Here is a 25,774-nt window from a genome sequence, read left to right on the forward strand (position 1 = left end):
ACAACTACCAGACTTTTAGAAGACATCTGAAGGCGGCCCTGTTTAGGGAAGCTTTTAATGTTTAATAGATTATTGCATTTTAATGTTCTGTTGGAAGCCGCCCAGAGTGGCTGGGGAAACCCAGCCAGATGGGCGGGGTATAAATAATAATAATAATAATAATAATAATAATAATAATAATTATTATTATTATTATTATTATTATTAGAGCTACCACTGCTGTAGTTTCTTTGGATCTTTTGTTAGCCTTGTCAAGACCCCACTCAGCTAGCCAGACATGGACTACAGGGAGGAACGGAGGCACTGAGCCTGCTCTCTGGTACAGAGTGGTGCGACTTGAGACTGAACGACTGAACAACAACAGTCAGTGCAGATTCATAAACAGCTTCCCCATTTGAACTTGCAGCCTTATCCCAATATGAATTGTCTACATAAGCGGTAGAGCCAATATGATCCCATACCTCCTGTCCCGGCCACCACAGGCAATGACAAACATTTGGAATGTAAAGACAGATAACGAATTGGCTACTTGCTGGTTGTAGCTAGGCTGACCTTCACGTGTTTTTGGAAGTGTATGCATAAAGCCATGGTGGAAGTCTAGTTTCTGGCCATGTCAGAAAGGCTAATGCAAAAACTGTTTAACACAGGAGGGTATCAATAAAATAACCTTTTATGCAGTCTGGTTTGACTTGATTAAATAAACAAACGAAGGACCAGCATCTCCAAAGACACAAACAAGGTATGTGAGTTTATGGAGCTCTTAATAGCTAAAAGACTTGACATCAGAGCTCAGTCACCAATATCTTGTGAACTCTGTGCTACACACTGTGGACTTTGCGAAAAGAGAAAGAACAGAATCATAGACTCGTAGATTTGGAAGGTCTCTGAAGGCCACCTAGTTCAGCCCCCTGAAACCATATTGGATGCTGCTTAGCTTTGTAAATGTGTTAGCAGTTTTATTGTTGCAGCAATAATCAGACTGATCAGTGGCTTTTGATTTATGTTTTTACTTACCTCTGAAATCTGGGGGGGGGGGGGGAGGTTATCTCATGTGTTTGTTATACCGGTATTTGATTTGTAGCCTTGTCTATTGCAAAATGATATATCTTTAAATTATGCACACCATCACACACAAACACACACACACACACACTTATATTTACTTAATTAAAAGGACAGTGATCAGGGATAACGGGAGTTATAGTTCAGCTACATCTTGAAGACGCCACATGGGCTCCACATCTAGGTTAGCATGAAAGAGGTTTCACCAGACACAAACCTCAGAACTAGCAGTCTGCCATAGCAGGTACTGGAGGCCTCTGAAGGTCCGCCCCACCTAGTCCAAATTGTTAGAGTCACAGAGTCCAGTTGCTAGCGATGCCAGGGGGCCTTTCAATATGTATTTCACTCACGGTCACACAGCAGCATGGGTTTTGTAGTACTTAGGCTGCAGAAACTATTATTGCAGATTGCACACCTAAAATACAGAAAAGTCTGGAGCACCATCTGGTGAGAACCAACATTCAATTTTAGCAGGAATTTTTTGATGTTGGCTGACTTTTTTTCTTTTCATGACTGGTAGAAACTAACAACTTTTCGGTGCATTGTTTACGCACACACTTTCTAAAAGATGAGAGTTTTTGCTACCATTGATCGGGCAGATGAAAGAGTGGAAGATGAAAGGAGGTGCTTGTTGGCAAAATGACAGCAAATCAGCTCAGCAGGGCATGGAATTAGCAACATTTCCGTAGTCTGTGTTATACATGCCAACCAAGCGTGTATAGTGGTACCTCGGTTTACGAACTTAATCCTTTCCGGAAGTCTGTTCTTAAAGCAAAGCCGTTCTTAAACCGAGGCGCGCTTTCCCTAATGAGGCCTCCCGCTGCCGGTGCCCTTCCACTGTTCGGCTTCCGTTCTTAGACTGAGGTAAAGTTCGCAAGCCAGGACACTACTTCTGGTTTTGCGGAGTTTGTAAACTGAACAGGGCCGTTCTTAAACTGAGGTACCACTGTACTGGGAGGCAGCCTGAGTGTAGGATTCTGAAATCAATTTATGTGCAGTGTGTAAGGAAGGAGATCTTCCAGTAGCTTGCTGCATGGATTCCTTAAAGTCTATTGTTCACAGGCTTTTGTGAAACATTTCAAGAGATTGTTCCGCTTACTCTTTCTGCCTTGTGCTTTGGCAGAGAACTCACATCCTAGGATTGAATGCAAGCCAGTGAGTTGCATCATGTAGCTGCAACTGCTATTCCTTCTGATGTTGAGGGAACATCCTTGTTGGATGCCTTGCATAATACATCAGTGGGCATAGGGGATGTCCTTTCATGTATCTGCATCATGAGAACAAAGGGGGGCAACAGGTGGGAAAGGATGATTCGAGTAAGACTCTTTAAAGTGGAGACCGGGGGTGTGGGCTGCCTACCAGAATTAAAGGGATCAAAGGAAGTTTCCTGATACTGACCATTGATTGGCCCAGTATTGTCCACCCTGACTGGCAGTGGCTCTCCAGGGTTTCAGGTAAGGGACATTCCTAGCCCTAACTGGAAATGCTGGGGATCAAGCCATTACTGGTAATGGATAAAGGTCAACACCAAAATTTAAAAAGGTTCAAAACTATATAGCAAATCACATTTGCAAACACAAATATTGAAAATGTTCTGCATGCAAGAGATCAAAGCCAGGATCAATATATTTTTTTATTTAAAAAGAATTAAATAAGAAAAAGAAGCAATGAAAGAAACAAAGAAAATATATATAAATTTATTATTAAATCAGGGCATTCTGGATAACAACCACATGAGAAATAGGTAAAATAACCAAGCAAGTGCTAGAAACCACTCCAGAACTGGTCTTGCTGAACATCTTCCAAGACAATAATGCCCACTTCCAATACAAAGAACTCACAATCCACCTACTTTCAGCAGCCAGAAACATCATAACCAGACACTGGAAAGACCTGTCAGGAGTAAACATGGACCAATGGTACCAAGTAGTATGGGAAACAGCCCTACTAGAAAATCTAACCAGTAACCTAAAACTGACACAGGGACAAACAGAAGAAGACACCTTCACCCCATATGGTTCCCCTTCATCACACACACAGCCCAACAAGACAATGACAAAAATCTACTGACAGCATACAAATCAATATGGCTAACCTGATCCAAAACACCCACCAACCCCACTCACACTGAAAACCAAAGATCACCACAGCCAACCACAAATGGACAAATGAACAATCACACCCTACGCCAACCCCGACCTCTCTCACCGCCAAAGGAGCATAAGCGAACAACAGAGAACCTACACAAACAACGCTGACACCAAACCCTACTCATATTAAGTAAAATAAAAAACATTGTCACCCCACCCCACCTATCTCCCCATCCCACCCATCCACCTCCCTCCCCCCTTTTTTCTTCCTAATGTCTCAAAAACTGATTTGTAAAAACATTATATGGAAAAATACGAGAGAGACATTGCACTACCTTTGTAAATCAAGAAAATCTTTAACAGAAATATTTTTTAAAAAAACAAAAAACCAGGGCATCAGCACAACAATTTATAGCTGTCAACAAAAGCACTTTTCTACACAACCTCACAGCAGTCACTTCAAAAAGTCATTCCATAAGTCACCCAAATATGTTAGTGTGTTTCAAGAGATTACACATATTTTCTATGGTGGTTTTTGAGAGAGTGAGTGTGTGTGTGTGTATCTGAAAATACTAGAACTTGGGGACACCCAATGAATTTCAATGTACAAAGTGTCAGGACAGACAAAATGAAGTACTTATTCATACTTCATAGTTGAACTATTGAAAATCACAAACCCCAAAACTTGGATGGCTTTAAAAGAGACTTAGGGAAATTCATAGAGGCCAAGGCGAGCAAGGGCTATTTGCCCTGGTCCCTGTTCCCTGTATCCACTGTGAGAAGCAGTAAGCCCCTGAATACCAGTTGTTGTGAATCACAACTGGTTCAAGAGTTGCTGTGCTCTGGTCATGATTATGGGCTTCCCACCAGGGCAGCTGGTTGGTGACTATGAGAACAAGATGGTGGACTTGATGAGCCATTGGGCAGATTTGGGAGGGTCTCCTTACATTGTTGGTCTCACCCCCCACCCTCAGAAAAAAAGAAATCCATTTGGAGGTGACTGCCGTTTCCACCTAGCCGTGTTATAGTAGGTCCAAGGCATTGAGAAAGATGCAAAATGGTGGTAAGAAGAAGAAGAGAAGAAGAGTTTGGATTTGATATCCCGCTTTTCACTACCCGAAGGAGTCTCAAAGCGGCTAACATTCTCCTTTCCCTTCCTCCCCCACAACAAACACTCTGTGAGGTGAGTGGGGCTGAGAGACTTCAGAGAAGTGTGACTAGCCCAAGGTCACCCAGCAGCTGCATGTGGAGGAGTGGAGACATGAACCCTTTCCCCCAGATTACGAGTCTACCGCTCTTAACCACTACACCACACTGGCTCTCAGTAACACTGGAAAACAAACAAAGAACAAAAAAAACCAGCTTCACAAAAAGAAATTGCACACTCATGCACACACACACACACACACACACATACACACTTACTTTCCCCTTCACCCAAATTTTTGTAAGCCACTTAAATGTGGTTTGTTTGTTTATTTTTTGTTTTTTTGTTTGTTTTTGTTTGTTTTTATTTACAGCATTTGTACCCCATTCTTCAGCCAAGAAGGCTCACAGAGTGGCTTACGTAAAATCAAAACAAGACAATCGCTCCCCTACAGTTTACACTCTGAAATAAATGTCAGTACACAAGGAAAAAGGGGCAAGGAGGGAAGGGGGAAATCAGAATAAAATATCAGATATCTATTTCTGGACCTGACTCTATATTTATGAGTGAGCCTCAGTGAGCATAAAAGGCATTCTGCAAGTTTTCATATACAGCAGTTAATTGTGTTGATACATGAGTACTAATGGTTCCATATATCTGCATGTTATCAGACCAGCCTAGGGCAAGGGGGTGAATGAAACCCTCCAGGCTTCTCCATCTGGCCCTCTGAACTCTCCCCGACCATATTCCTTCTCCTCAAACCACACTCCTCACTGGCCCTGTTGTTGTTGTTGTTCAGCCGTTCAGTCGTGTCCGACTCTTTGTGACCCCATGGACCAGAGCATGCCAGGCATGCCTATCCTTCACTGCCTCTCGCAGTTTGGCCAAACTCATACCAGTCCCTTCGAGAACACGGTCCAACCATCTCATCCTCTGTCATCCCCTTCTCCTTGTGCCCTCCATCTTTCCCAACATCAGGGTTTTTTCCCGGGAGTCTTCTCTTCTCATGTGGTGGCCAAAGTACTGGAGCCTCAACTTCAGGATCTGTCCTTCCAGTGAGCACTCAGGGCTGATTTCTTTAAGGATGGATAAAACACACACAAAATGCTTCTGTCTGTCTGGAACATGTAGATAATGTGTCCCCCCCTTTTTTTTACCCTGAGGATTTCAAGGCTTGCACCATTTTGTTGTTGTTGTTGTTGTTCAATCATTCAGTCATGTCCAACTCTTCGTGACCCCGTGGACCAGAGCACACCAAGCACCCCTATCTTTCACTGACTCCCATCGTTTGGCTGAACTTGAACCATACCTGCATATAAAGACAAAATGGAAAATATAGATATACAATAGCGCTTTTTAAAAATACATAGGGAAAAGGACTGTTTAAAGTATTTACATTTAAATAATGGTGAGCGATTGTGAATATGCTGACCGAGGCCCCCTTTGGAATCGGAGGCCCGGGACAAGTGGCCCCTATGACACCTCCCCCCCCTCCTGTTTGGCCCTGCATGGAATCCACTCAATGCTTCTTGTATGTCAGGATGGAGGGTAGAGAAGGGGGTGTGAGTGTTTGTAGAAATCAGCTTCCTGTACAAAAGTAACATTTGCATTTGCTACTCCACGTATTTTGCCTGAGGCCCTGCCACGTGGAAGCCTGTGGAAGGTCACCATGGCTGAAGAAGGTTCCCCAATCCTGCCCTCTAGGAAATCTTAGTCTTGTTTGGTACTGTAAGCACGGTTTGGGCATGCAGGGGATTCCCTGATTACGCAGGGGTTCCATTCCCTGCAGCCACACACATGCATGGGACATGCAAATCTGTTCTGCCCCTACCCTGCCCCCTTTCTTTGCCGAAAACAGCACTCATGCCAGTGGTCATACACATGCTGATCATGCACATGTTGGGTGGTGCCTGTAATCCCAAACTTCTAAGAACAGCCTGCCAACCTAGCAGTTGAAAAGCACGTCAAAGTGAAAGTAGATAAATAGGTACCACTCTGGCAGGAAGGTAAACGGCGTTTCCGTGCGTTGCTCTGGTTCGCCAGAAGCGGCTTAGTCATGCTGGCCACATGACCCGGAAGCTGTATGCCGGCTCCCTCGGCCAATAAAGCGGGATGAGCGCCGCAACCCCAGAGTCGTCCGCGACTGGACCTAGCAGTCAGGGGTCCCTTTACTTTTAAGAACAGAAACTTTTTGTATCACTGCAGGGAAATTCTACCTACTGCATTCTCCCTCGATATAGCAGCTACAGTACTGGAAGTGGGGAGGACAGAAATTTTACATGTCTTGTTTCCATTCTAATTTTTTCTAATCTTTTTCACCCTGCCAGGCCTCTCCAGGGTGTCTCAGGTGGGTCTCTTCAGGGCTCGATGCTGGAACAGCTTTGCTCCCTGGGCAACATTTTTAAAGATCTCCATGTTGTAAATCTGCTAGCTCACTCTTGGAAGCCCAGAGGCTCCATAGAGCATAATTCAAGCTTCTAACAAGCCAAGCTGAAGCCATTACTCAATTTTTATTTTAATTCGGCTTTTTCTTTCTCCAAATGGGCTGCTTCCAGCCTCCTGCTGGAGCAGTTATGTAAAGAATAGGAGTCATTGTGTTTGAAGCTAGGAATTAACTTTTTTTTTTCTCAAGCACAAGGAGTTCTGGTTCTACCTATTAAAGTGTTTGCTATTTCTGGAAGCTCTGCTATCCTCCCCTTCTTCACTCACTGTTTCTGAATACAGGAAGCCACGCACATGCCTCTATAGAGAACCACCCACATGCCTCTATAAGAAGAGCTCACCCTCAAGAGACTGGCGTGGGTCAGACCTTGATGTGACGTGAGAACGATGCTGTAAGAGCCATGTTGCCACACATTTAGGGATGGAGGAGAATCTTGCCCTGTCCACATTTTAAAGCAAACTTCCCTAATTCACAGTTAGGGTAAGGGGCAGTGGTAGAGCAAATGTCTTGCGTGCAGAAGGTCCTGGGTTTTCTGTTATTGTTGCAAGCTGCCCAGGGCCCTTGCAGAGACCATAAGAAATCAAATGAATAAATAAATCCCTGGCGTCTGCAGGAAGAGCTGGGAGTGAACCTTTTCTGAAATTCTGGAGAGCCACTACCAGTCAGTGTAATCTGTGCTATGCTGGATGGACCCATTGGTCTGAATTGGTATAATACAGCTTCCTAGGTTGCCAGCCATATAAATGGATTGAAGTGTAGTTAACAACTGGATTTCAGGTAGGCTAGACTTTGCACGAGGGATCAAGTAACCAGTATATCCTTTGCATCCCTTCTGTAATTGCTCTGGCGAATAAAAAAACACAATAAAACATCAAACATAAAAGAAATTCCTATACTGATGTCTTCTAAAAGTCATATAGTTGTTTATTTCTTTGACGTCTGATTGGAGGGCATTCCACAGGGTGAGTACCACTACCAGGCCCTCTTTCTGGTTCTCTGTAACTTCACTTCTCCCAGTGAGGGAACCACCAGAAGGCCATCAGAGCTGGAGCTCAGTGTCCGGGCTTAATGATGGAAGTAGAGACACTCCTTCAGGTATACAGGGCCAGGGCTGTTTAGGGCTTTAGGGAAACTCTCATCACCACTGACCACTTTCCATGCTGGCTGTGGTTGATAGGAGTTGGTCCAAAAACGTATGATTCTCCACATCTGCTATGTGGTAAACACTTGTGTGGATCTTTATATAGCTAACATTTTCAGCAGATCTCCCTTCCTTCCTTCCTTCCTTCCTTCCTTCCTTCCTTCCTTCCTTCCTTTCTTCCTTCCTTCATGGCAGAGGGGCTTTGTGTCTGGGATCTACCACTGCAATGCCCTGCAAAACCCACAGTTGCTCTGGTGTTGGGAATCTATTTGCACCTTCAGAATGGTGACTTCTGAAGACATGAAGCCACCCACATGCCTCTATAGGGAACCACCCATCTTGCAAATGACTTGGAGTGATCTTGCCTGCAATGCATCCTTGAACTCTTGATGGTGCCTCTTGCTTGGATGGAGGATAGAGAGGAGATAGAGGAAGAGAGAGAGAATGTAGAAACCTCTGGCTTTTGCACGGCTAGTGTACAAAGGTAACAGTCACATCCATTCTGCCTGCTTTTGTTCCTGGTACACTCTCATTTTGCCTCTGCCCCCTGAATGATTGCCTATGATGGAATGCAGGCTTTAGACCAAAAATAAAAAAATAAAAAATAAACCTGTTTTTATTTGAGTTTGGTGCATGCTAGCTGTAATTAGGTCCTTTATCACCTAGTGTTTTTTTTTTTATCTTAACCCTATTGATGGACATTTTGTGTATCTTTGTGTTCAAGAGGTGAGAGAGTTACTAATTATCTTAAATATAACACTAATGTTTCCACAACTTACAGCATGCAGTATTTGGTGCTCCTCTTTAGTTTATTCAGAAGCATGTTTTTACTTCTAAACCATGAGTCAGTTTCTGTGGTGCTCGGAGACTAGTTCACATACATCTCGCTTCACAGAACTTTGCGCTGACATAGTCATTTGCAATAAAATATTGACAGAAAGCTGCAGCAAGGCCAACTCCACAAAGGAGTCATTCTTGCTGCTTGGATAAATCCCTTCCGGATCAGAAATGAAGCAGTGGGGAGAGACTCTGAAAACCAAGAAATCAAAACATATTTACATTGCTGGAGTCTGCCCTGTTATTGTATGCTTCTTATAGTGGTGGGGTTGCCTCCGATACCAACTGAATACACTGGTGTGAAGGCATGTTATTTCCACGAACATTTCAGCTGCTCGGGGAAAGAAGCAGATGAGATGCTTGCAGTTACAAGTACAGTCGTACCTCTTGTTACGAATGCACGCGTTACAACATGGGTTACGAATGTGCCGAACCCAGAAATAACGGAACGCGTTACTTCCGGGTTCGGTAGTTCATCAAATGACATCACACGCATGCACAGAAGCGCCAAATCGCGACGTGCACATGCGCAGACGCGGCACTTCAGGTTACGCATATCATGAGTTACGAACGGGGCTCCGGAACGGATCCCGTTCGTAACCAGAGGTACCAGTGTATGTGAGGGAAGGGAACCTTCTCAGAGATTAAAACCTCTCTCACGCAGAGAGTAAGGGCAGGGATGACTGTGGGGCAGACTGAGAAGACCAGGGAGAGAAGGGAAACTAAAAACATTGGAAAGAGAGAAGGCAGGTGAAGGTGAAGACAATGCTCTGAGAGAAGCTAACTTAAGTGATGATAGAGAAGGCAGTTTGCAAAAATAGACGCAGAAAACAAGCACTAAAGCTAGAAGTGTGCAAAGAGGGAGTGTATATTGTGGATAAGAGTGGAGACATGTGTTTGAGAAACTGGCCAAGGGACAGTGTGGATGAAGGAAGTGTCACAGGACAGGTAATTGACTGAAGAGCACCAAACTGGCACACATAATAGGAGTAAACAAGATTTGTTTCTTCATCTACCAGCTCCTCCTTTTCCTTTGGCTTTAGGATGTTTCTCAAGAGACAGAGAAGTATGGAGGGATGAAGGATTACGTAGCGCGTCTGTCATTCCACTACTGCGCGTGCCCCCCAGGTGCCCACGTGGATGTTCTTCTCTGTGCATGACATCTTTTATTAGATTTTAAAAGAGCTCTACATTTTTCAGCTAGGAAGGAATGTTGGAGACACTTCTGAGCTGCAATCCGTCAGTCTGCATTTGCCATTTAAAAAAAGAAAGAAGAGAGTGATTTATTTTTTAAATGTGCGCGTGCGTGTGGACACACACACACAGAGAGAGAGAGAGAGAGAGAGAGAGAGAGAGAGAGAGAGAGAGAGAGAGAGAATCTCTGGCTTTCGTGAACTGTTTTCTTCTTCAAAGATTTGCAGATGCAGGTTCATTTATGAATGGGACAGAGATATATTTAAAGCATAATAGTAGGCCTGCATCAAGTTATATCTAATGCTAGGCCTACTGAGGCCCAGTGAAATTAATGAACATGCCTAGCACAGCATTATTAATCTCATTGGATCTACTCTCAGTAAAACCTGGTTGAATACAACCCCGTTATCTATGATGTAAACATTATGCTATTCATCAGGATACAGCAATATCTACCTACCTACCTACCTACCTACATACCAGATAGTTGGGCCCATTGGGACTTGTAGGGGAGAAAGCAGGGAGGCCATGGATGGGCAGAACCAGAGACAAAGGCAGCACCAACTAATTCCAGTTTTGCCCTATCCTCCTCCCTGCTGAGTTCTACAAAGGGAACACTGAGGCTAAGGAGAAGGAAGCTGGCCGCGAAGAACAGCTCCTGAACTGGTTGTGCTACGTTTGCAGGCATTGTGGGCCAAAGCCAGTTTGTAAGTTAAGAAGGCAGGCAAGTGAGGGCAACTGCAATCTCTACTGGACCAGCCTCCATTTCTCACCAGCATCTGCCCTCCGCTATAATCTGAAACCATCATCTGCTTATATACATGTTGGCTTCTTCTAGTTCTTTATTGGTGTCAAACATCATCTCATCCCCCACCCCAAAGTTGCACTGCCAAATTACTCAGCTTCTTCCCCACTCAATAAAAGATGTTTATGACCCTGTAAATTCCAGCATATCAGAAGCTTATTATGTAGAGTGGAAAAGGTCATTGGAGTGTGGAGGGGGGGAGCGGCAAAAGGGAGGGAGGGAGGAGGTGTAATTCTGTTGGAAGTTTCTGGCTCTCATACTTACAGGTCAAGTTGGCTCAAGGGGGAATATCTTTTGGAAGTATCCTGATAAAGGCTCGTCATGGGAAAATGTGCCAGCAATACTGAGTTTGTTTCATCCGATAAATATTTAATATAGATGACTAGAGATGAAGCAAGTACAGAAAAAGAGGGTGATATATACAGTAGGACCTCTACTTACAACCGTCCCCACTCGCAGAAATTCCAAGTTGCGACCATGGCAAACCCAGAATAACCGGCGGGTTTGCCGCCGTTCACGCATGCGCAGGAGCGGCGATCGCCATTTGCACATGTGCAGAAGCGGGCAATCGCCGCCCATGCCTGCGCACAACGGCGCCTGTCCCAGAGACCCGTTTCACCATAAGGACGGGCCTCCAGAATGGGTTGTGGTCGTGAGTAGAGGTTCCACTGTAATAACTTATATAGAGCCCTGATAGTTCAGGCCATTGACCCTTCTAGTCCAGCATCCTGTCTTCACAGTAGCCAACCAGATGCCCACATGAGAAGCCTGCAAGCAGAAGCTGAACATGAAAGCACTCCTGCAATTTCCAGCAACTGCTATTCAGAGCCATGCTGCCTCTGCAGTGTCATTGTGCCATGCCAATTGTGTGTGTATGGACAATCTACAGCTGTCACTCTGAGTTTTATTCTGGAGGCTTAAATGAGAGAAAGGGATGCAGGTTACTCCAAGTAGCAAGGAATTTCTGAGTTTGTGCCCCAACTTTATTTATTTATAAAAGTATTTCTATATGGCCATATCATTAAAAACAATCAGAGTGGTGTACAATGTTACAACCTTGATGGCAGAAAGTGAGCAGGAATTGAAGAACCTTTTCATGAGGGTGAAAGAGGAAAGCGCAAAATCTGGTCTGAAGCTCAACATCAAAAAAACTAAGATCACGACCACTGGCCCCATCACCTCCTGGCAAATAGAAGGGGAAGAAATAGAGGCAGTGAGAGATTTCACTTTCTTGGGCTCCATGACCATGAACTGCCTGCATAAAAATAATCCAGTTAATCCTGCACAAAACTAACATTGTTATAATCCATCTAAGTTACAGTAACAACAACAGCAAAAGACAACAGCTAGTCATGTTTTATTCTGTTTCTAATCTGTTGGGAGCCGCTCAGAGTGGCTGGGGAAACCCAGCCGAATGGGCAGGGTATAAATAAATTATTATTATTATTATTATTATTATTATTATTATTATTATTATTATTTCACTACCCACAGCAGGGGTTGCCAGTATGGTGCCCATGGGCGCATATGTGCCAATAGGGTTCCACCCCCACCCCCTTGAAATTAGGCTTGAAAGAAGGATTTGCTTATGGCCCGTAGAACACACTGCAGTGTGCTTGTTTGTCATGTCTGTGGGGTATCCACAACAGCTATTATTATTATTATTATTATTATTATTATTATTATTATTATTATTATTCGACTTACATAGAATAAAGACAAGACAATCCCTGTCTGCAGGCTTACAATGCAATGTAACTGGGTGAATAAGAATGCTTTTGTTTGCCATCTAAAAACAAGTAGTGATGCCTCCATGGGGACATTCTATAAATGGGGAGAGCCACCACTGATAAGGGCCTGTCCCTATGTCTCTGTCCTCTACCTTATGCATGTCAAAAACCCCAACACCTCAAAGACTGACTCTCCCCACAAGAAGAAAGAAGAGTTCATGTGGGGAGAGTCAGTCTTTGAGGTGTTGAGGTTTTTGAGATGCATAAGGTCTTACAGATCAAAATGCACACTGAGAATTGGGCCTGGGAACTAATGGTAGCCAGTGCAGTCAGGCCAGGATTGGTGTTATGTGTTGAGATCATTGTCTCCCAGTGAGAAGCCTGGCCTCTGAATTTTGCACCAACTGCAGTTTCTGAACAGTCCCACTATCAATCATTGCAATAATCAAAACTATAGGTTACCAGAACATAGACAACAGAATTTAGGCTATCTCTGTCCATGTAGGGGTGTAGTGGACCACCAGCCAATCTGATGGAAGTTACTTCAGGCAACTGAATCCACTTGAGCTTCAAGTGACAGTGGTGGACATGGAAGTACCCTCAAAGCTATGAAACTGCTCCCACAGAGGAAGTGTAACCCCATTGACAGTAGACCACACCCCATCCATCTGGCCTCAGCCTTGTCTGGATCAAGCTGTAGTTTATTGGCTCTTGTCCAGTACAAACGTGCCAATGACCCCCCAAATATTGGTAACCCTGATCCAGGGGATACTTGGTGCTGCTTCTTTTAATCTTACGGCTGGTAGAAAGTGAAAAAGATGGGTTCTAATAAGTTCAAGGTGCAGGTGGGGATGGAACACTAAACAGCATAAGAAGATAAATTAGTCAGAGGGCTTTGGCATAGTAGATGAGTGAGCAACTGCACATGTCTCGTTGCTCAGCAAACAGGAAGCAAATACAGGAAGCAGCTGCCCTTCCATGGTGGGAGGAGAATGATGGCACTGAGACATGAAACCAGTGTGGAACAAAATAGCAGGATCCCGTGATCGGCTGCGTGGGTTTATGAGGCCTTGGATCTGGTGAGAGCATTATCGCACCACTGCATTATCACCACTTCAAGGAGGGACATGCGAAACCCACAGGAGGAATCATTATTTCTATCTTCCACTCTTCAGGCTGTGAGTGATGTTATTTATGTAACCAAAATGGCACCGCCCATGACAGTGGTGTTGGAGGAATCAGCAAGTTAAACAAGCACCCACTCTTGGAGAACAAGTTCACATGATTGACGTTCCTTAACACACACACACACACACACACACAGCCTTGCACATAGAAACATAGCATATCAGGGAGGAGGGTGTTAGCTTTCCATGTGACCGAGTATGTGTGTATGTGGTTTTGTGAAGGGGCATGTTGTTCAGTGCATTGTTCTTCATATAATCAATGAGCTGGAGGGGCAGACAGCCTCAGATAGAGGTGGTGAGGTTGTGTGATTGGGCACTGAGCAACGAAGTAAGGGGATCCTTAGGCTCTTCAAGGGCAAGGCTTTATGTTCTAAATTACTGTTTTAAAGTACCAGCTATGGAGGGCAGTAGATTATAAAAACGGTGGTTGCCAGTACAGTCAGTTAATGTATATATAGCTGATTGAAAGTCTTTTGTTTATAATAAACTGGGTTCTTCATTATAGCTTTGCAGGTTTAGGCTTACAAGGGGGACCTTATTTAGATTTCCTGTATTTTATTTTGATTCTACGTTTTAATTCTGTGCTGTGGCTTCTCCCTGTCTTCCTCCAAAGGGAAATATGCACAAGCTAAGCAAAACATTATGTCATTCAGAACTCTCAATTGCACCCCGGAGGTCGTTTACAACTCTGGATGATGAGGATTAAAATTCTTATTCACCCTGTCACACTTCTTTGTTCAAAATCAGATGTCCCTACTAAAGTATCAAGGATTCGATCCCGACTTAAGGCTGCATTCCTACAGTGCGTTATTCTGTTTTCCTGACATTTCCACGTTTTATGTGATCTTTCACACAACGTAAATGCCACTATCTAGTGGAAGTGTTCGTTTCCATGTCGTTTCCAGAGGGGGGGGAAATGCATTTGCAACCCAGAAAATAATGGGAGTTTTGTATTGTAACTTCATGTGATGAAATATGGACTGGTATCCCAGCATACAGTTCTTTCCCACCATTCAAAATTTAGTGTGACAAGGTAGTATATTAGTTAAAAAAAAAGCCAGTTTCATAATGCAACAGGTAAAGGTAAAGGGACTCCTGACAATTAGGTCCAGTCATGGCTGACTTTGGGGTTGCGGCGCTCATCTCGCTTTATTGGCCGAGGGAGCCAGCGTACAGCTTCCGGGTCATGTAGCCAGGATGACTAAGACACTTCTGGTGAAACCAGAGCAGCGCACGGAAACACTGTTTACCTTCCCGCCGGAGCAGTACCTATTTATCTACTTGCACTTTGACGTGCTTTCGAACTGCTAGATTGGCAGGAGCAGGGACTCAGCAATGGGAGCTCACCCCATCGCAGGGATTCGAATCGTCGACCTTCTGATCGACAAGCCCTAGGCTCAGTAATTTAACCCACAGCGCAACCCATGTCCAGGTACTGCAGCATTAGAAACAACAACATTAGAAACTAGGGCAGAAGTGCTAGCTTTATTAGTGAAACTAATAACCAGGGGAACAAAGATTTTCCTGGGTTTGGCTTAGTGTTGCTTTCAAATGGGGCAAGTGGGAGCTAGAGAGCATTGAAGCATTTCCACCACCTCCCCTGCAAGGAACAAATCCTACATTCTGAAATAGCCAGGTGAGGTAGGTCACTTGACACAGCAAAATCCTTCATAACAGCCATGAGATTGTGAAACTCCCTCCTATGGAGATGTTTCCTAGACTCCCACATAATTTGAATTTGGGCGAGGAAGTAAATAAAAAGGTAAAGGGATCCCTGACCATTAGGTCCAGTCGCAGACGACTCTGGGGTTGTGGCGATCATCTCGCTCTATAGGCCGAGGCAGCTAGCGTTCAGCTTCCAAGTCAAGTGGCCAGCATGACTAAGCCGCTTCTGGCGAACCAGAGCAGCACACGGAAATGCCATTTACCTTCCTGCCGGAGCGGTACCTATTTATCTACTTGCACTTTGACGTGCTTTCAAACTGCTAGGTTGGCAGGAGCAGGTACCGAAAAATGGGAGCTCGGCCAGTCGCGGGGATTCGAACCACTGACCTTCTGATCGGCAAGCCCTAGACTCAGTGGTTTACACCACAGCGCAACTCGCGTCCCTCGAGGAAGTATATACCAGTGCACAAATCATGAAGGGAAAGGACCCACAAATTCCACCCATTGACCCTTATTTTAGCCAAATCATGATCTTCTAAGATCTGACCTGTGCTTCTGACTTGGACATTGTCACCAGCTTTGTTCTGGGTGAACAGGGTTGTTCTTTATCAAATGCAAGGCGGCCAGAGCAACTGCTGACATCAGCTCCAGTGTTAGAAATTGTAACTTTAAGAACTTGTGCTGAGCTTGCTTTCCCCTCTTCTGTCCTCCTCTTTCTTCCTTGTGTGTCATGTCTTTTTTTATTGTGAGCCTGAAGGCAGAGATCATCTCCAGCACTAGATTTTGTAAGCTCTCAAGCCTTTTTACTAAAGAGAGGGGTATAAAAATGGTGAAATAATGATAAATGAAAACTCTAGCTAAACGTAGCCGGTATTGCTCTGCTCCCTTTTAATTAGGGTAAATATTCTGCTATTTCAAAGCACCTTCTGATTACCATGGAATTAAGCCCCACTGAGTTCAGTGAGACTTACTCCCCAGTAAATGTGCCTAGGCTTGCAGCCTTAGTGATTTATTTCTGTTTTAGAGGTCTCCGCTGCTGCTTCTGTTGCTGCCACTGCGGCAGTTTTCTCATTATTTGTGGCCTTATTGGTTTCTGTTTATTTATTTTTTTATATGAGTTGTCATATTGCCAATTGATTGTGCTTTAAAATTGTTTTATATCAATGATAGCCACCTTGTAGACCCCTTGTGGGTACTGGGGTGGGGGGTGGGGGGTGGAATATAAATGATTTAAAAGAATAAGCAAGTTGAATGCAGAGACCACACACAAGCTTTGCTTTAAGGCACAAAACCAAGTGCAGTGTCAGAATGTATCTGGCATATTATGGATCACCAACATGGTTCCCACAAGCACCAGTGCGCCCACTATGGCACTCCTGAAAGGACTCACTTTGCCACACTTATCTCTGATTCACTTAAGAATGTTGTGGAACAGTTTTACATCTGACGCCAAAAATGCAGCAAGAGGAGGAGGAGGAAGAGACGGTGGTGGTTGTTGTTTTTTTCTGGAGAGAAGGAGGAGAGAACAAGGGGATGAGATGAAAGTTTGGGAAATGCTGATCAGGTCGTAAATTGCTTCTAAGAGGAGATGGGTTTGGCGTGACCTTCAGCCAGCTCTTAGTAAGTGGATTATTCCAGCTCTGCATTTAAAGAAAGAAAGAAAGAAATAGGGAGGGGGGGGGAGGGAAAGGACGACGAAAAAACAACAACCAAACAAGCGTGACATTGACTCTAGTGTTGTCTGCTCAGACAGCCTGGCCTCCTTTTATGAGTCAGACCTAATTATTTGCTGCTGAGATGATTTTATTGTGTGCAAGTAAAGTAAGGCAAGAGAAATCACCTGTCAGGAAGATGGCCCAGAGCCAGAATAGGATCAGACCACTAGAAGTTAGGAGCTGCTGCATCTTCTTCCCTGCTCCAGCTGCTGGTCAGTGATGCTGTTAGGGCAGGACTCTGTGGCAGAAGACCAGGGCCCAACTCAGCAGCATGAGCAGAAGATGCCCCAAACAGAGAAGGGCTGGCTTGCTACATTTTGCAGGGCAGGACTGTTCCCTTGATGTTCATAGGCATACCAGAAGCATCAGGGTTGGCAATGTGGGAGGCGGAGTGCTGGGCTAGATTAACATTTGTGTCTTATTCAGGAGAGGTCTTCTTTTGTCCCTAATTGATAAGCCTGCCTAGAATGGGATGCTGTGTAGCAAATTTCCTACAGGATTTCCTACAGGATTGGAGGGTGGGCTAGATGGCCTTTGGGTTAATTTCCAACTCGGTGATTCTACTGATAGATAACTTGTTTAAATTCAAGCCACACTTCATGCCTAATAGGCACCCATCCAGGAAATGTGGTCAGCAAGTCCCTGACCTTTCTAAGTCCTTGGTACCATTTAGATTTTTTGAATAAGTCTCTTGGGTCACTTCTCCATTTGAGTCCCCATTCTCTATGCCAGATTAGTAGCACAGACAGAAAGAGAGAAAGCACACACACACACACACACCACCCTTCACCTCATTTTCCCATGGGATCTGGGTAAAAGTTGGATCCAGCCAAATTAATCTGAGCCTTGAAAAGCACATAAAGCTGAAAGAGGAAGTAGGGAAGGGTGTTTCTCCTCCATCTTCCTCCTCCAGCTCTATGTACTTCTTAAGGGAGGAAAAAGGAAACAATTTTTGCCACCCCATGACAAGTTGGGCAATGAGTGAGCTGAGTGTGTTGTGTTCGTAGGCAGGCTCAGAGACTTCATTTATGCTTGGAGAAGTTCTCAAGGACACCGTTCTGTCCTCAGGTACCACACTGGGCATTCCTTAGCATGGACTACATGCCCAATTTTCACAATGTTCTACACGGAAGTGGCTTTTTTGGGGTAGGGCATTTTGTCCTGTGCAAAGGACTCCCTCCAACCCTTCAGGCTTCCTCATTGCCAGCCTGACTTTCCCAGATCGCTTCCGAAGCCGAAAGAAAGAAAGAAACCCAGTCACTCCAGTGTTAAATGCAGTAAATCACGCAAGTAGGAGGCTGACCCAGCAGCAAAGGAGGCAATGCTAGGAATAGAAAAACATTGACGTGAGCATGTGTCGAAAAAGCCACCGGCTGACAGATCAGGCTGTGGGTGGCACAGAGCAGATGGTACCTCTTGGGTGATGCTGGGGAAGCTGAATAATAAGCAGGGAGGGGTAGCAATGGGGGCCACGATGCCATTCTTCTTAACCCACCTAACTCAACTCAATAGCAGAAGACAGCCCCCCCCCCCAGGCCCCCCAGAAGAGCTTGTAGTCAAAGATCTGGCTTCAGCCTAGTTTTCCTGGGGTTTGCATACTCCAGTTTTGTATTTTTCTTTCAACATACTTTGGATTTTTCTTCAATTGTTGCATTTAATTCCTTTATTTTTCGTGGTATCAAGCAACAACCCCCAAGGTTTCACGCTGATCTAATTTCTTTTCCCCTCCATGCCCTCTGGCTTGCACGGTGGTTGGAAGATGGAGTATTTAATTTTCTCTGACGGCCTCTCCTTCGTGGACTCGTCACTTATGTTAGATGCTCCTGTGCCCTTGGAGTCTCCTGTTCCCCAGAGGGCAAACTCCATGCCCCCCAGGCTTTGAACTTTATCCTTCCTCTGCAGCATTTCCCTCCAGTTCTCTGTCCCCTTGAGGGAGCATATTGCTAATGAGCATCCCAACAGTCCCTGGTGGCACCCACCATTCCCCCCCTGTTCTTCTTAAAACCTGTGCAGGCTTTTTTGTGTGCTCATTAGTGTGGCAGTGCCTTGGGGCAAAGTATACATTGCCTTTTGCTGTGACAAGAAACAAGGTCAAATTCTTGCAACTTCTCTTCTCCTCAGGCAGGCAAGCAGTCCCAGGTGGCTCTAGAAACCAATGTGTAGATGCTTCCCCCACCTCAGATATTAAAGCTGAGAGACCCATAACTCTACTCCCTCCAACCCAGCACTGATAAGGATAGCTTAGTGCTTAGAGCATATGTTTTGCATGAAGAAGATTCCTGGCATTTCTAGCTAGGGCTGCTATAGGGGTCGCCCTCCCCTGCACATGTTCATTTGTCAATACCCTTCTTAAACTGTGGTGCCCAGAACTCACACAGTATTCCCGGTGGGGTTTGACCAAGGCAAAATAGAGTGGCAGCATTACTTAACAAGGACCCAGGTGGTGCTGTGGGTTAAACCACAGAGTCTAGGGCTTGCAGATCAGAAGGTCGGCGGTTCGAATCCCTGCCACGGAGTGAGCTCCCATTGCTTGGTCCCAGTTCCTGCCCACTTAGCAGTTTGAAAGCAGGTCAAAGTGCAAGTAGATAAATAGGGACCACTCCAGTGGGAAGGTAAAGGCGTTTCCGTGCGCTTCTCTGGTTCGCCAGAAGCGGCTTTGTCATGCTGGCCACATGACCCAGAAGCTGTCTGCGGACAAACACCGGCTCCCTTGGCCTATAGAGTGAGATGAGCGCCACAACCCCAGAGTCGGACACGACTGGACCTCATGGTCAGGGGTCCCTTTACCTTTATTACTTAACAGAGCAGCAGTATTACCCTGGTTATTCATATTGCCCAATACTCCAGCAATGGGGAGCCTGTGGCCCACCAGAAATTGTTCAGCTCCAACTCCCATCATCCATGCACATTGGAGCTGATGGGAGTTGGAGTTGAGCAACCTTTGGAGAGTCGCAGGTTTCACGCCTGTGATCCAAAGGGTGAGGATGAACAACAAGGACCTGTCCATCAGCATGGTTGGGACCAATGGCCAATTTAACCCTCCACTCCCAGAACCATCTTCCTAGATACCATATTTTTCTGTGTATGACTAGGTTTTTTCCCTTAAAAAATAATGTCAAAAAATTAAGGGGCATCTTATACTCTGGGCCATCTCCTCCCATTTTCTTAAATCTGAAAAATACCGGAAAAAATGCGGTATATTGAATCAGGGGTACAGAACCTGTAGCCTCCCAGTGTCTCTGAGTGTTGAGCCTCCTGAATGGGCCTGATGGGAATTGGAGTCCAACAACATCTGGGGGTCAGGGGTACCTGTCTTCTTCCTCCACTCTGGCAATAGCTCCCTGCAATCGAAAGCAGAAAGAGATCATCCCACATAACCTGCTATTGTATTCTTTGAACTGGAGAGTCTACTAAGTCCGTGCAGACAATGTGATTGTAGGATATACTGAGCATGGGAAGAGGAGTGCAAAGGCAGTTCTTGAGTTTCCATTCACTCTTTTTTTAAATATCATTTTTGATTTATTTTATATGAAGATGACTATTGTATCTCCTCTCAGTCTTCTCTTCCCCAGGTTGTTGTTGTTTAGTCGTTTAGTCATGTCTGACTCTTCTTGGCCCCATGGACCAGAGCATGCCATACACTCCTGTCTCCCACTGCCTCCCGCAGTTTGGTCAGACTCATGTTGGTAGCTTCGAGAACACTGTCCAACCATCTCGTGCTCTGTCGTCCCCTTCTCCTTGTGCCCTCCATCTTTCCCAACACCAGGGTATTTTCCAGGGAGTCTTCTCTTCTCATGAGGTGGCTAAAGTATTGGCGCCTCAACTTCAGGATCTGTCCTTCCAGTGAGCACTCAGGGCTGATTTCCTTCAGAATGGATAGGTTTGATCTTTTTGCAGTCCATGGGACTCTCAAGAGTCTCCTCCAGCACCATAATTCAAAAGCATCAATTCTTTGGCAATCAGCCTTCTTTATGGTCCAGATCTCACTTCCATACATCACTACTGGGAAAACCATGGCTTTAACTATACAGACCTTTGTGGGCAAGGTGATGCCTCTGCTTTTTAAGATGCCGTCTAGGTTTGTCATTGCCTTTTCCAGGTTAAATATACCCAATTCTCTCAACCATTCCTCATAAGGCTTTGTTTCCATTCATTACCCTTTGCTACCTCCCATGTTATAATATAAGGAATCAGCAGCTATCCAGTTTTAACTTGGATCCTTGTGGCTGTTGAGTCTAGTTCCTTTTTTGATTGGCTTCAGACGGGCCAGGTATTCTTGACCATCTTGCTGGATTATGAATGAATGCTAAGGTGGGATAGTTCCTGGAAACTCCCCAGAAAACCTATTTGCTTCCCCAAACTCCTGCTTTCTTATTGTTGCACTTATTTCTGGGCATGCTGACAAAGCAAAATAGTGAAATATTTGCCATGTCACAATCAACTTGCATTTACTTGCTGTGGCAGCATATTTTTTATTTGCAGTCGAATTTTCCTTGGCATCCATAGCAAATGCCCAACCTTAGGAAAAGGACTGTAGCTCATGTGTTGGGCAACCTGCTTTGCATGCAGAAGGTTCCAGGTTCAGTCCTCTAGAGCAGGATTCATCCAGTGTGCCGTGGCACCATGGGGTGCCTTGAATGATGGTCATGGGTGCTGTGGGCAACACTGACCTCTGTCCCTCTTTCCTTCCCTCCCTTCTCTGATTCCCTCTCTTGTCTCTGCCTCCCAAAGGCTTGTACAGCTGTTTGTTGCAGCAGCCCTGGATACAAGCTCCCTAGGCAAATGGTACCACTGCAGCTGACCAGGGGGTGTTGGTTGCCAGGAGCTGAGGTTGCCTTGAAGTAAGCAAGCAAGCAAGCATGCAAGGGAGCCCAGCCTGCCAATCCCCGAGCCCTTGCTGTTGGGATTGGACAGACAAGTCCCAGGGGCGGCGGCAGCAGCTACCCAGAGGACTCCCGAGGAGAGGGGAGAGGAGAGGAGGCTGAGATGGTGTTCAAAAAAGGGTGAGGGGCTGCCAGCTCTGCAAGCAAGAGGTGACATAACTGGGCTCCTGAGCCCCACAGGGGAGCTGCAGAAATAATGTAGTTGGTTAAGGGAGCTGTGGGCTCAAAAAGGTTGCAAGTTTCTGCTCTAGGTGGACTAGAGAGGTCTCTCCCTATGTTTCTATGTAACAGAAAGAAAAACTATGCTATTTTATGGCTCCAGGGTGAATTAAAGTGGCTACTTTTTCACAGCACCCAAAGGAAGAACCACATGAATTTAGGCGGGTTATTTTTTGAGGGAATGGAGGGGGAGCAGAGGAGGGGGAGTGGTACTGGGAAATGAAAACAACTGAGGAAGGGCAGAGAAGGGCCCATGTGCATTTTTGGGAAGTGGGAAGCTTTGTCTCACATGCTGAAGTTTTGAAAGAGAAAATTAAAAATTTTCCTTGCAGGGAACACCCCCTCCTTCAATTTTCTGTGAAGTCAAACTGATTGACTTTCACGGAATCATTATTCAAATAAACATGCATAGTCAGGTGTGAAGCCTTCTTTAGATTTCCAGTCGAAACAAAATAGAAAATTCTTTCTGAGTTTGTTCTTGGTATGAGCTTTCATGTGCATGCACACTTCTTCAGATACACTGAAACAGAAGTCACCAGATCCTTAAATATAGTGGGGGAGTGGGGGTATTACTCAGAAGGGTGGTGGGAATGGGTGATCAGCTGATAGGTGTATAAAACCTGTTGACGACTCTTAACGGCTGCAATCAGTGTATCTGAAGAAGTGTGCATGCACACGAAAGCTCATACCAAGAACAAACTCAGTTGGTCTCTAAGGTGCTACTGGAAAGAATTTTCTATTTTGTTTTGACTATGGCAGACCAACACGGCTACCCACCTGTAACTAGATTTTCAGTGTTCAGTCTGGTTAAAATTTGTATGTGGAAAGAAGGGAATAGACTTTGCCTCACTGGAGTGGTCTGCTCAGAGGAAAGAGGGACTGGACTGGCTTTTTTTTGGTGTTGGGTAGGTGCTCGCTCCCTTCCTGTTAGGAAAATATATAAGTTTGCGTTCATTGTTAGTGCTTCTCAAAGTGGACCCAATGAAATTATTAGAACTAAATTGATCATGTATATTGATTTCAAAGGATGTTTTCCTAGTAGGACTGGCAGATACAACCCCCAGTACTTAATACACCTGTCTGCAGCACATGTATGAATGGATGCTATTATTCCTTTGTTAGGGGCACACACATATGTAAAATCTAGCCTTCTATCTTTTTGTATTATTATTGACATCAAAGCACATAGCTGAAGTACTGGGAGGAGGGAGATGGCAGTGAACTGTGATTTCAATAGGCATTTCAAGTGACACTGATTATTTTATATACAGTTTGTAATGGTTGATTCAGCATTAATCTCCCAAAATATTTTAACTTCTCTAAAAATAAATCTGTCAGTTTAGATAATAGGCTAATATAAAGGCAGAGAGGACAGAATATGGAACTCAGTCTAAATGGGCAACAAGCCATTGTGTCACTGAAGGGTTTTGGGCAAGTGGCCACTCTAAAAATGAGGATAACTAAGACCTACTTGACAGGGTTGTCATTAGGAGAAAGACAAATGAAAAAGTGATGTTACCCATTCTGTGCCTTGGGATACCATCTACTGCATAAATTAGTTCACTTGTTCTGTCTTCACTCAGAGGACTCAGGAAGGTGTGACCTTCTTGCAAAACTTGGGATTCACTGCTGCAGAATGAGGGCACATCACTATTATGGACTTTATGTGAATTGCCTTGTGACACCTGCCCATTGCCAGTGGTTAAGTTATCAGAATCTGTACGGGTCTGGTTCAGGATACAATTTGCCCAGCTTGCAAATGTTTTGGGGTATCACAAATGTAATGTTGTTTCCTTGGAAAGTTCTTGTTCAACCTACAGTCTGGAATGAGATTTTGTTCATTTGTGACCAGTCAGTTCACCCATGGAAGACTAATCAATGCTCAGACAGAGCTGTACAAACAAACTTGAAAGCTGCTTCTCAAAGACTGAAATGGTATAGTCCACGGATAGGGAACCTGTGGTCCTCTAGATATTTTGGGGGGTTGTAGCCAACTTAATTCTACTCCAAGTAGACCCATTGAAACTACAGGGCCTAAGTTAATCATGTCCATAATTTTCAGTGTGTCTACTCTGAGTAGGACAGCATTGGATGAAACTATTAGACTCTAACCACCATCATCCACAATCATTGGCTATGCTGGCTAGTGGCTGATGGGTGTTGGAGTCCAACAACATTTGGAGAACCGCAGGTTCCTCGGATCAAGTGTAGTCCCTGAAATACAGGCACAGAGCACTGCTCAGAAAACTCACATTCCTTGGTTGAAAAATCCTAGATTCATCCCCTCACCCCTTGTGCAATGTTCAGTTTCATTCTGTCAAGTGAATGGTTTCCTCCACATCAAGTGGAAGTCTGGTTCTTACAATGGGATGAATCAATACATATCAAAATAATATCTTTCCTTCTCCTCTCTTCCTCTCCTTCTTTTGCTTCCCTTTTCTCCAGCCCTCAAACCTTTTAGCTGTAGCCCTGGAAATGTGCCTGTGTATCTCTCCAGTGGCGTAAGATGCGGTGAAGTTGCACAGTATTTCCCCTCTGTGTTCCTCCACAAGCCATTTCCCCAGTGGTCTGCCTTTCCTGCCTGGACTTGGAACCTCACCTTTGTTGTGTTCCTGTGTTGTCATTTAGGGAATTTGCCCGTTGGAAGGTGAGGAACACAGCCATCGAGCGGAGAGATCTGCTCCGCAATCCCGTCCCCCTGATGCCTGAGTTCCAGAGGAGCATCCGCCTGCTGGGCAGGAGGCCTACGACACAGCAGTTCATTGATACCATCATCAAAAAGTACGGCACACACATACTCATCTCTGCTACTTTGGGAGGTAGGTGGCAGTGAGGTTTGTACTTTTCCCACAAGGGTTTGGGGTAGGAGGTTGGATGGGGGACTATATTGGTTGTGTTTGCATTCCAAAGTGAACTTAGCTGATTTTGCATTTCCTAAACATATGCACAAAACAAAACGCAGGTATCCTGTGAAATTCACACTGCTCCAGTATTTGCAGCTCAGTTTTCCAACCAAATGATGGAAAAGGAAAGTGTGTATAATTAGTGAAAATAACAAACAGAAAGGAATTTACTAGCAAAAAAAAAAAGTATATAGTAGTCAAAACTTTATACACAAATGTGAACATAAGCAGGGAAAACTGCACTTATGATTGTTTTTTTATGAGAATACTGTTGTTGTTGTTGTTGTTGTTGTTGTTGTTGTTTTAAAAAAACATATTCAAAGTTGGAGGACCCACTGAGTTGGTCCGCCCTAGGAGACTGGTGGAATTCTGAATGCTCTGAGGGATTTTTCAACTGACATGGCTGACACTCTTGTTGAGTCTCTTGTCTCACTGTGGAATGGTGAAATGTGTGGAGTCATTGACACAATTGCTCCTGAGTGCACTCATCATTGCTGTGGAGCACATAGGTCTCCTTGATATTCCTGTGACCTGCATGCCATGAAGCAGGAAGGTTGGTAGTAGAGTGCAGGTGGCATAGGACCCTGTCTAAACCTGACAAACATGAGTGAGGCTGCTTTGCCGTCTACTTCTCTGTCACCATTGCATCCCCAATTAGCTGTCTTTGTCACCCTTGTTAGTGACATTTATTGAGAGAGAGAGAGAGAGAGAGAGAGAGAGAGAGAGAGAGAGAGAGGTGAAAGTATAACCCTG

General features: G+C 44.7%; 1 protein-coding gene across 1 annotated transcript in view; it reads left to right on the forward strand.

Annotated features, from left to right (window-relative positions):
* BRINP1 (BMP/retinoic acid inducible neural specific 1) overlaps nucleotides 1-25,774 on the forward strand; it is a 112,372-nt gene that overhangs the window by 50,060 nt on the left and 36,538 nt on the right. The window contains exon 3 of the mRNA XM_033137237.1: nucleotides 24,747-24,937. Coding sequence (XP_032993128.1) covers nucleotides 24,747-24,937 — 191 coding nt within the window. The remainder of the gene's footprint in view (nucleotides 1-24,746; nucleotides 24,938-25,774) is intronic.

Source organism: Lacerta agilis, chromosome Z (genome assembly GCF_009819535.1).
Source record: "Lacerta agilis isolate rLacAgi1 chromosome Z, rLacAgi1.pri, whole genome shotgun sequence".
Taxonomy (NCBI): Eukaryota; Metazoa; Chordata; class Lepidosauria; order Squamata; family Lacertidae; genus Lacerta; species Lacerta agilis.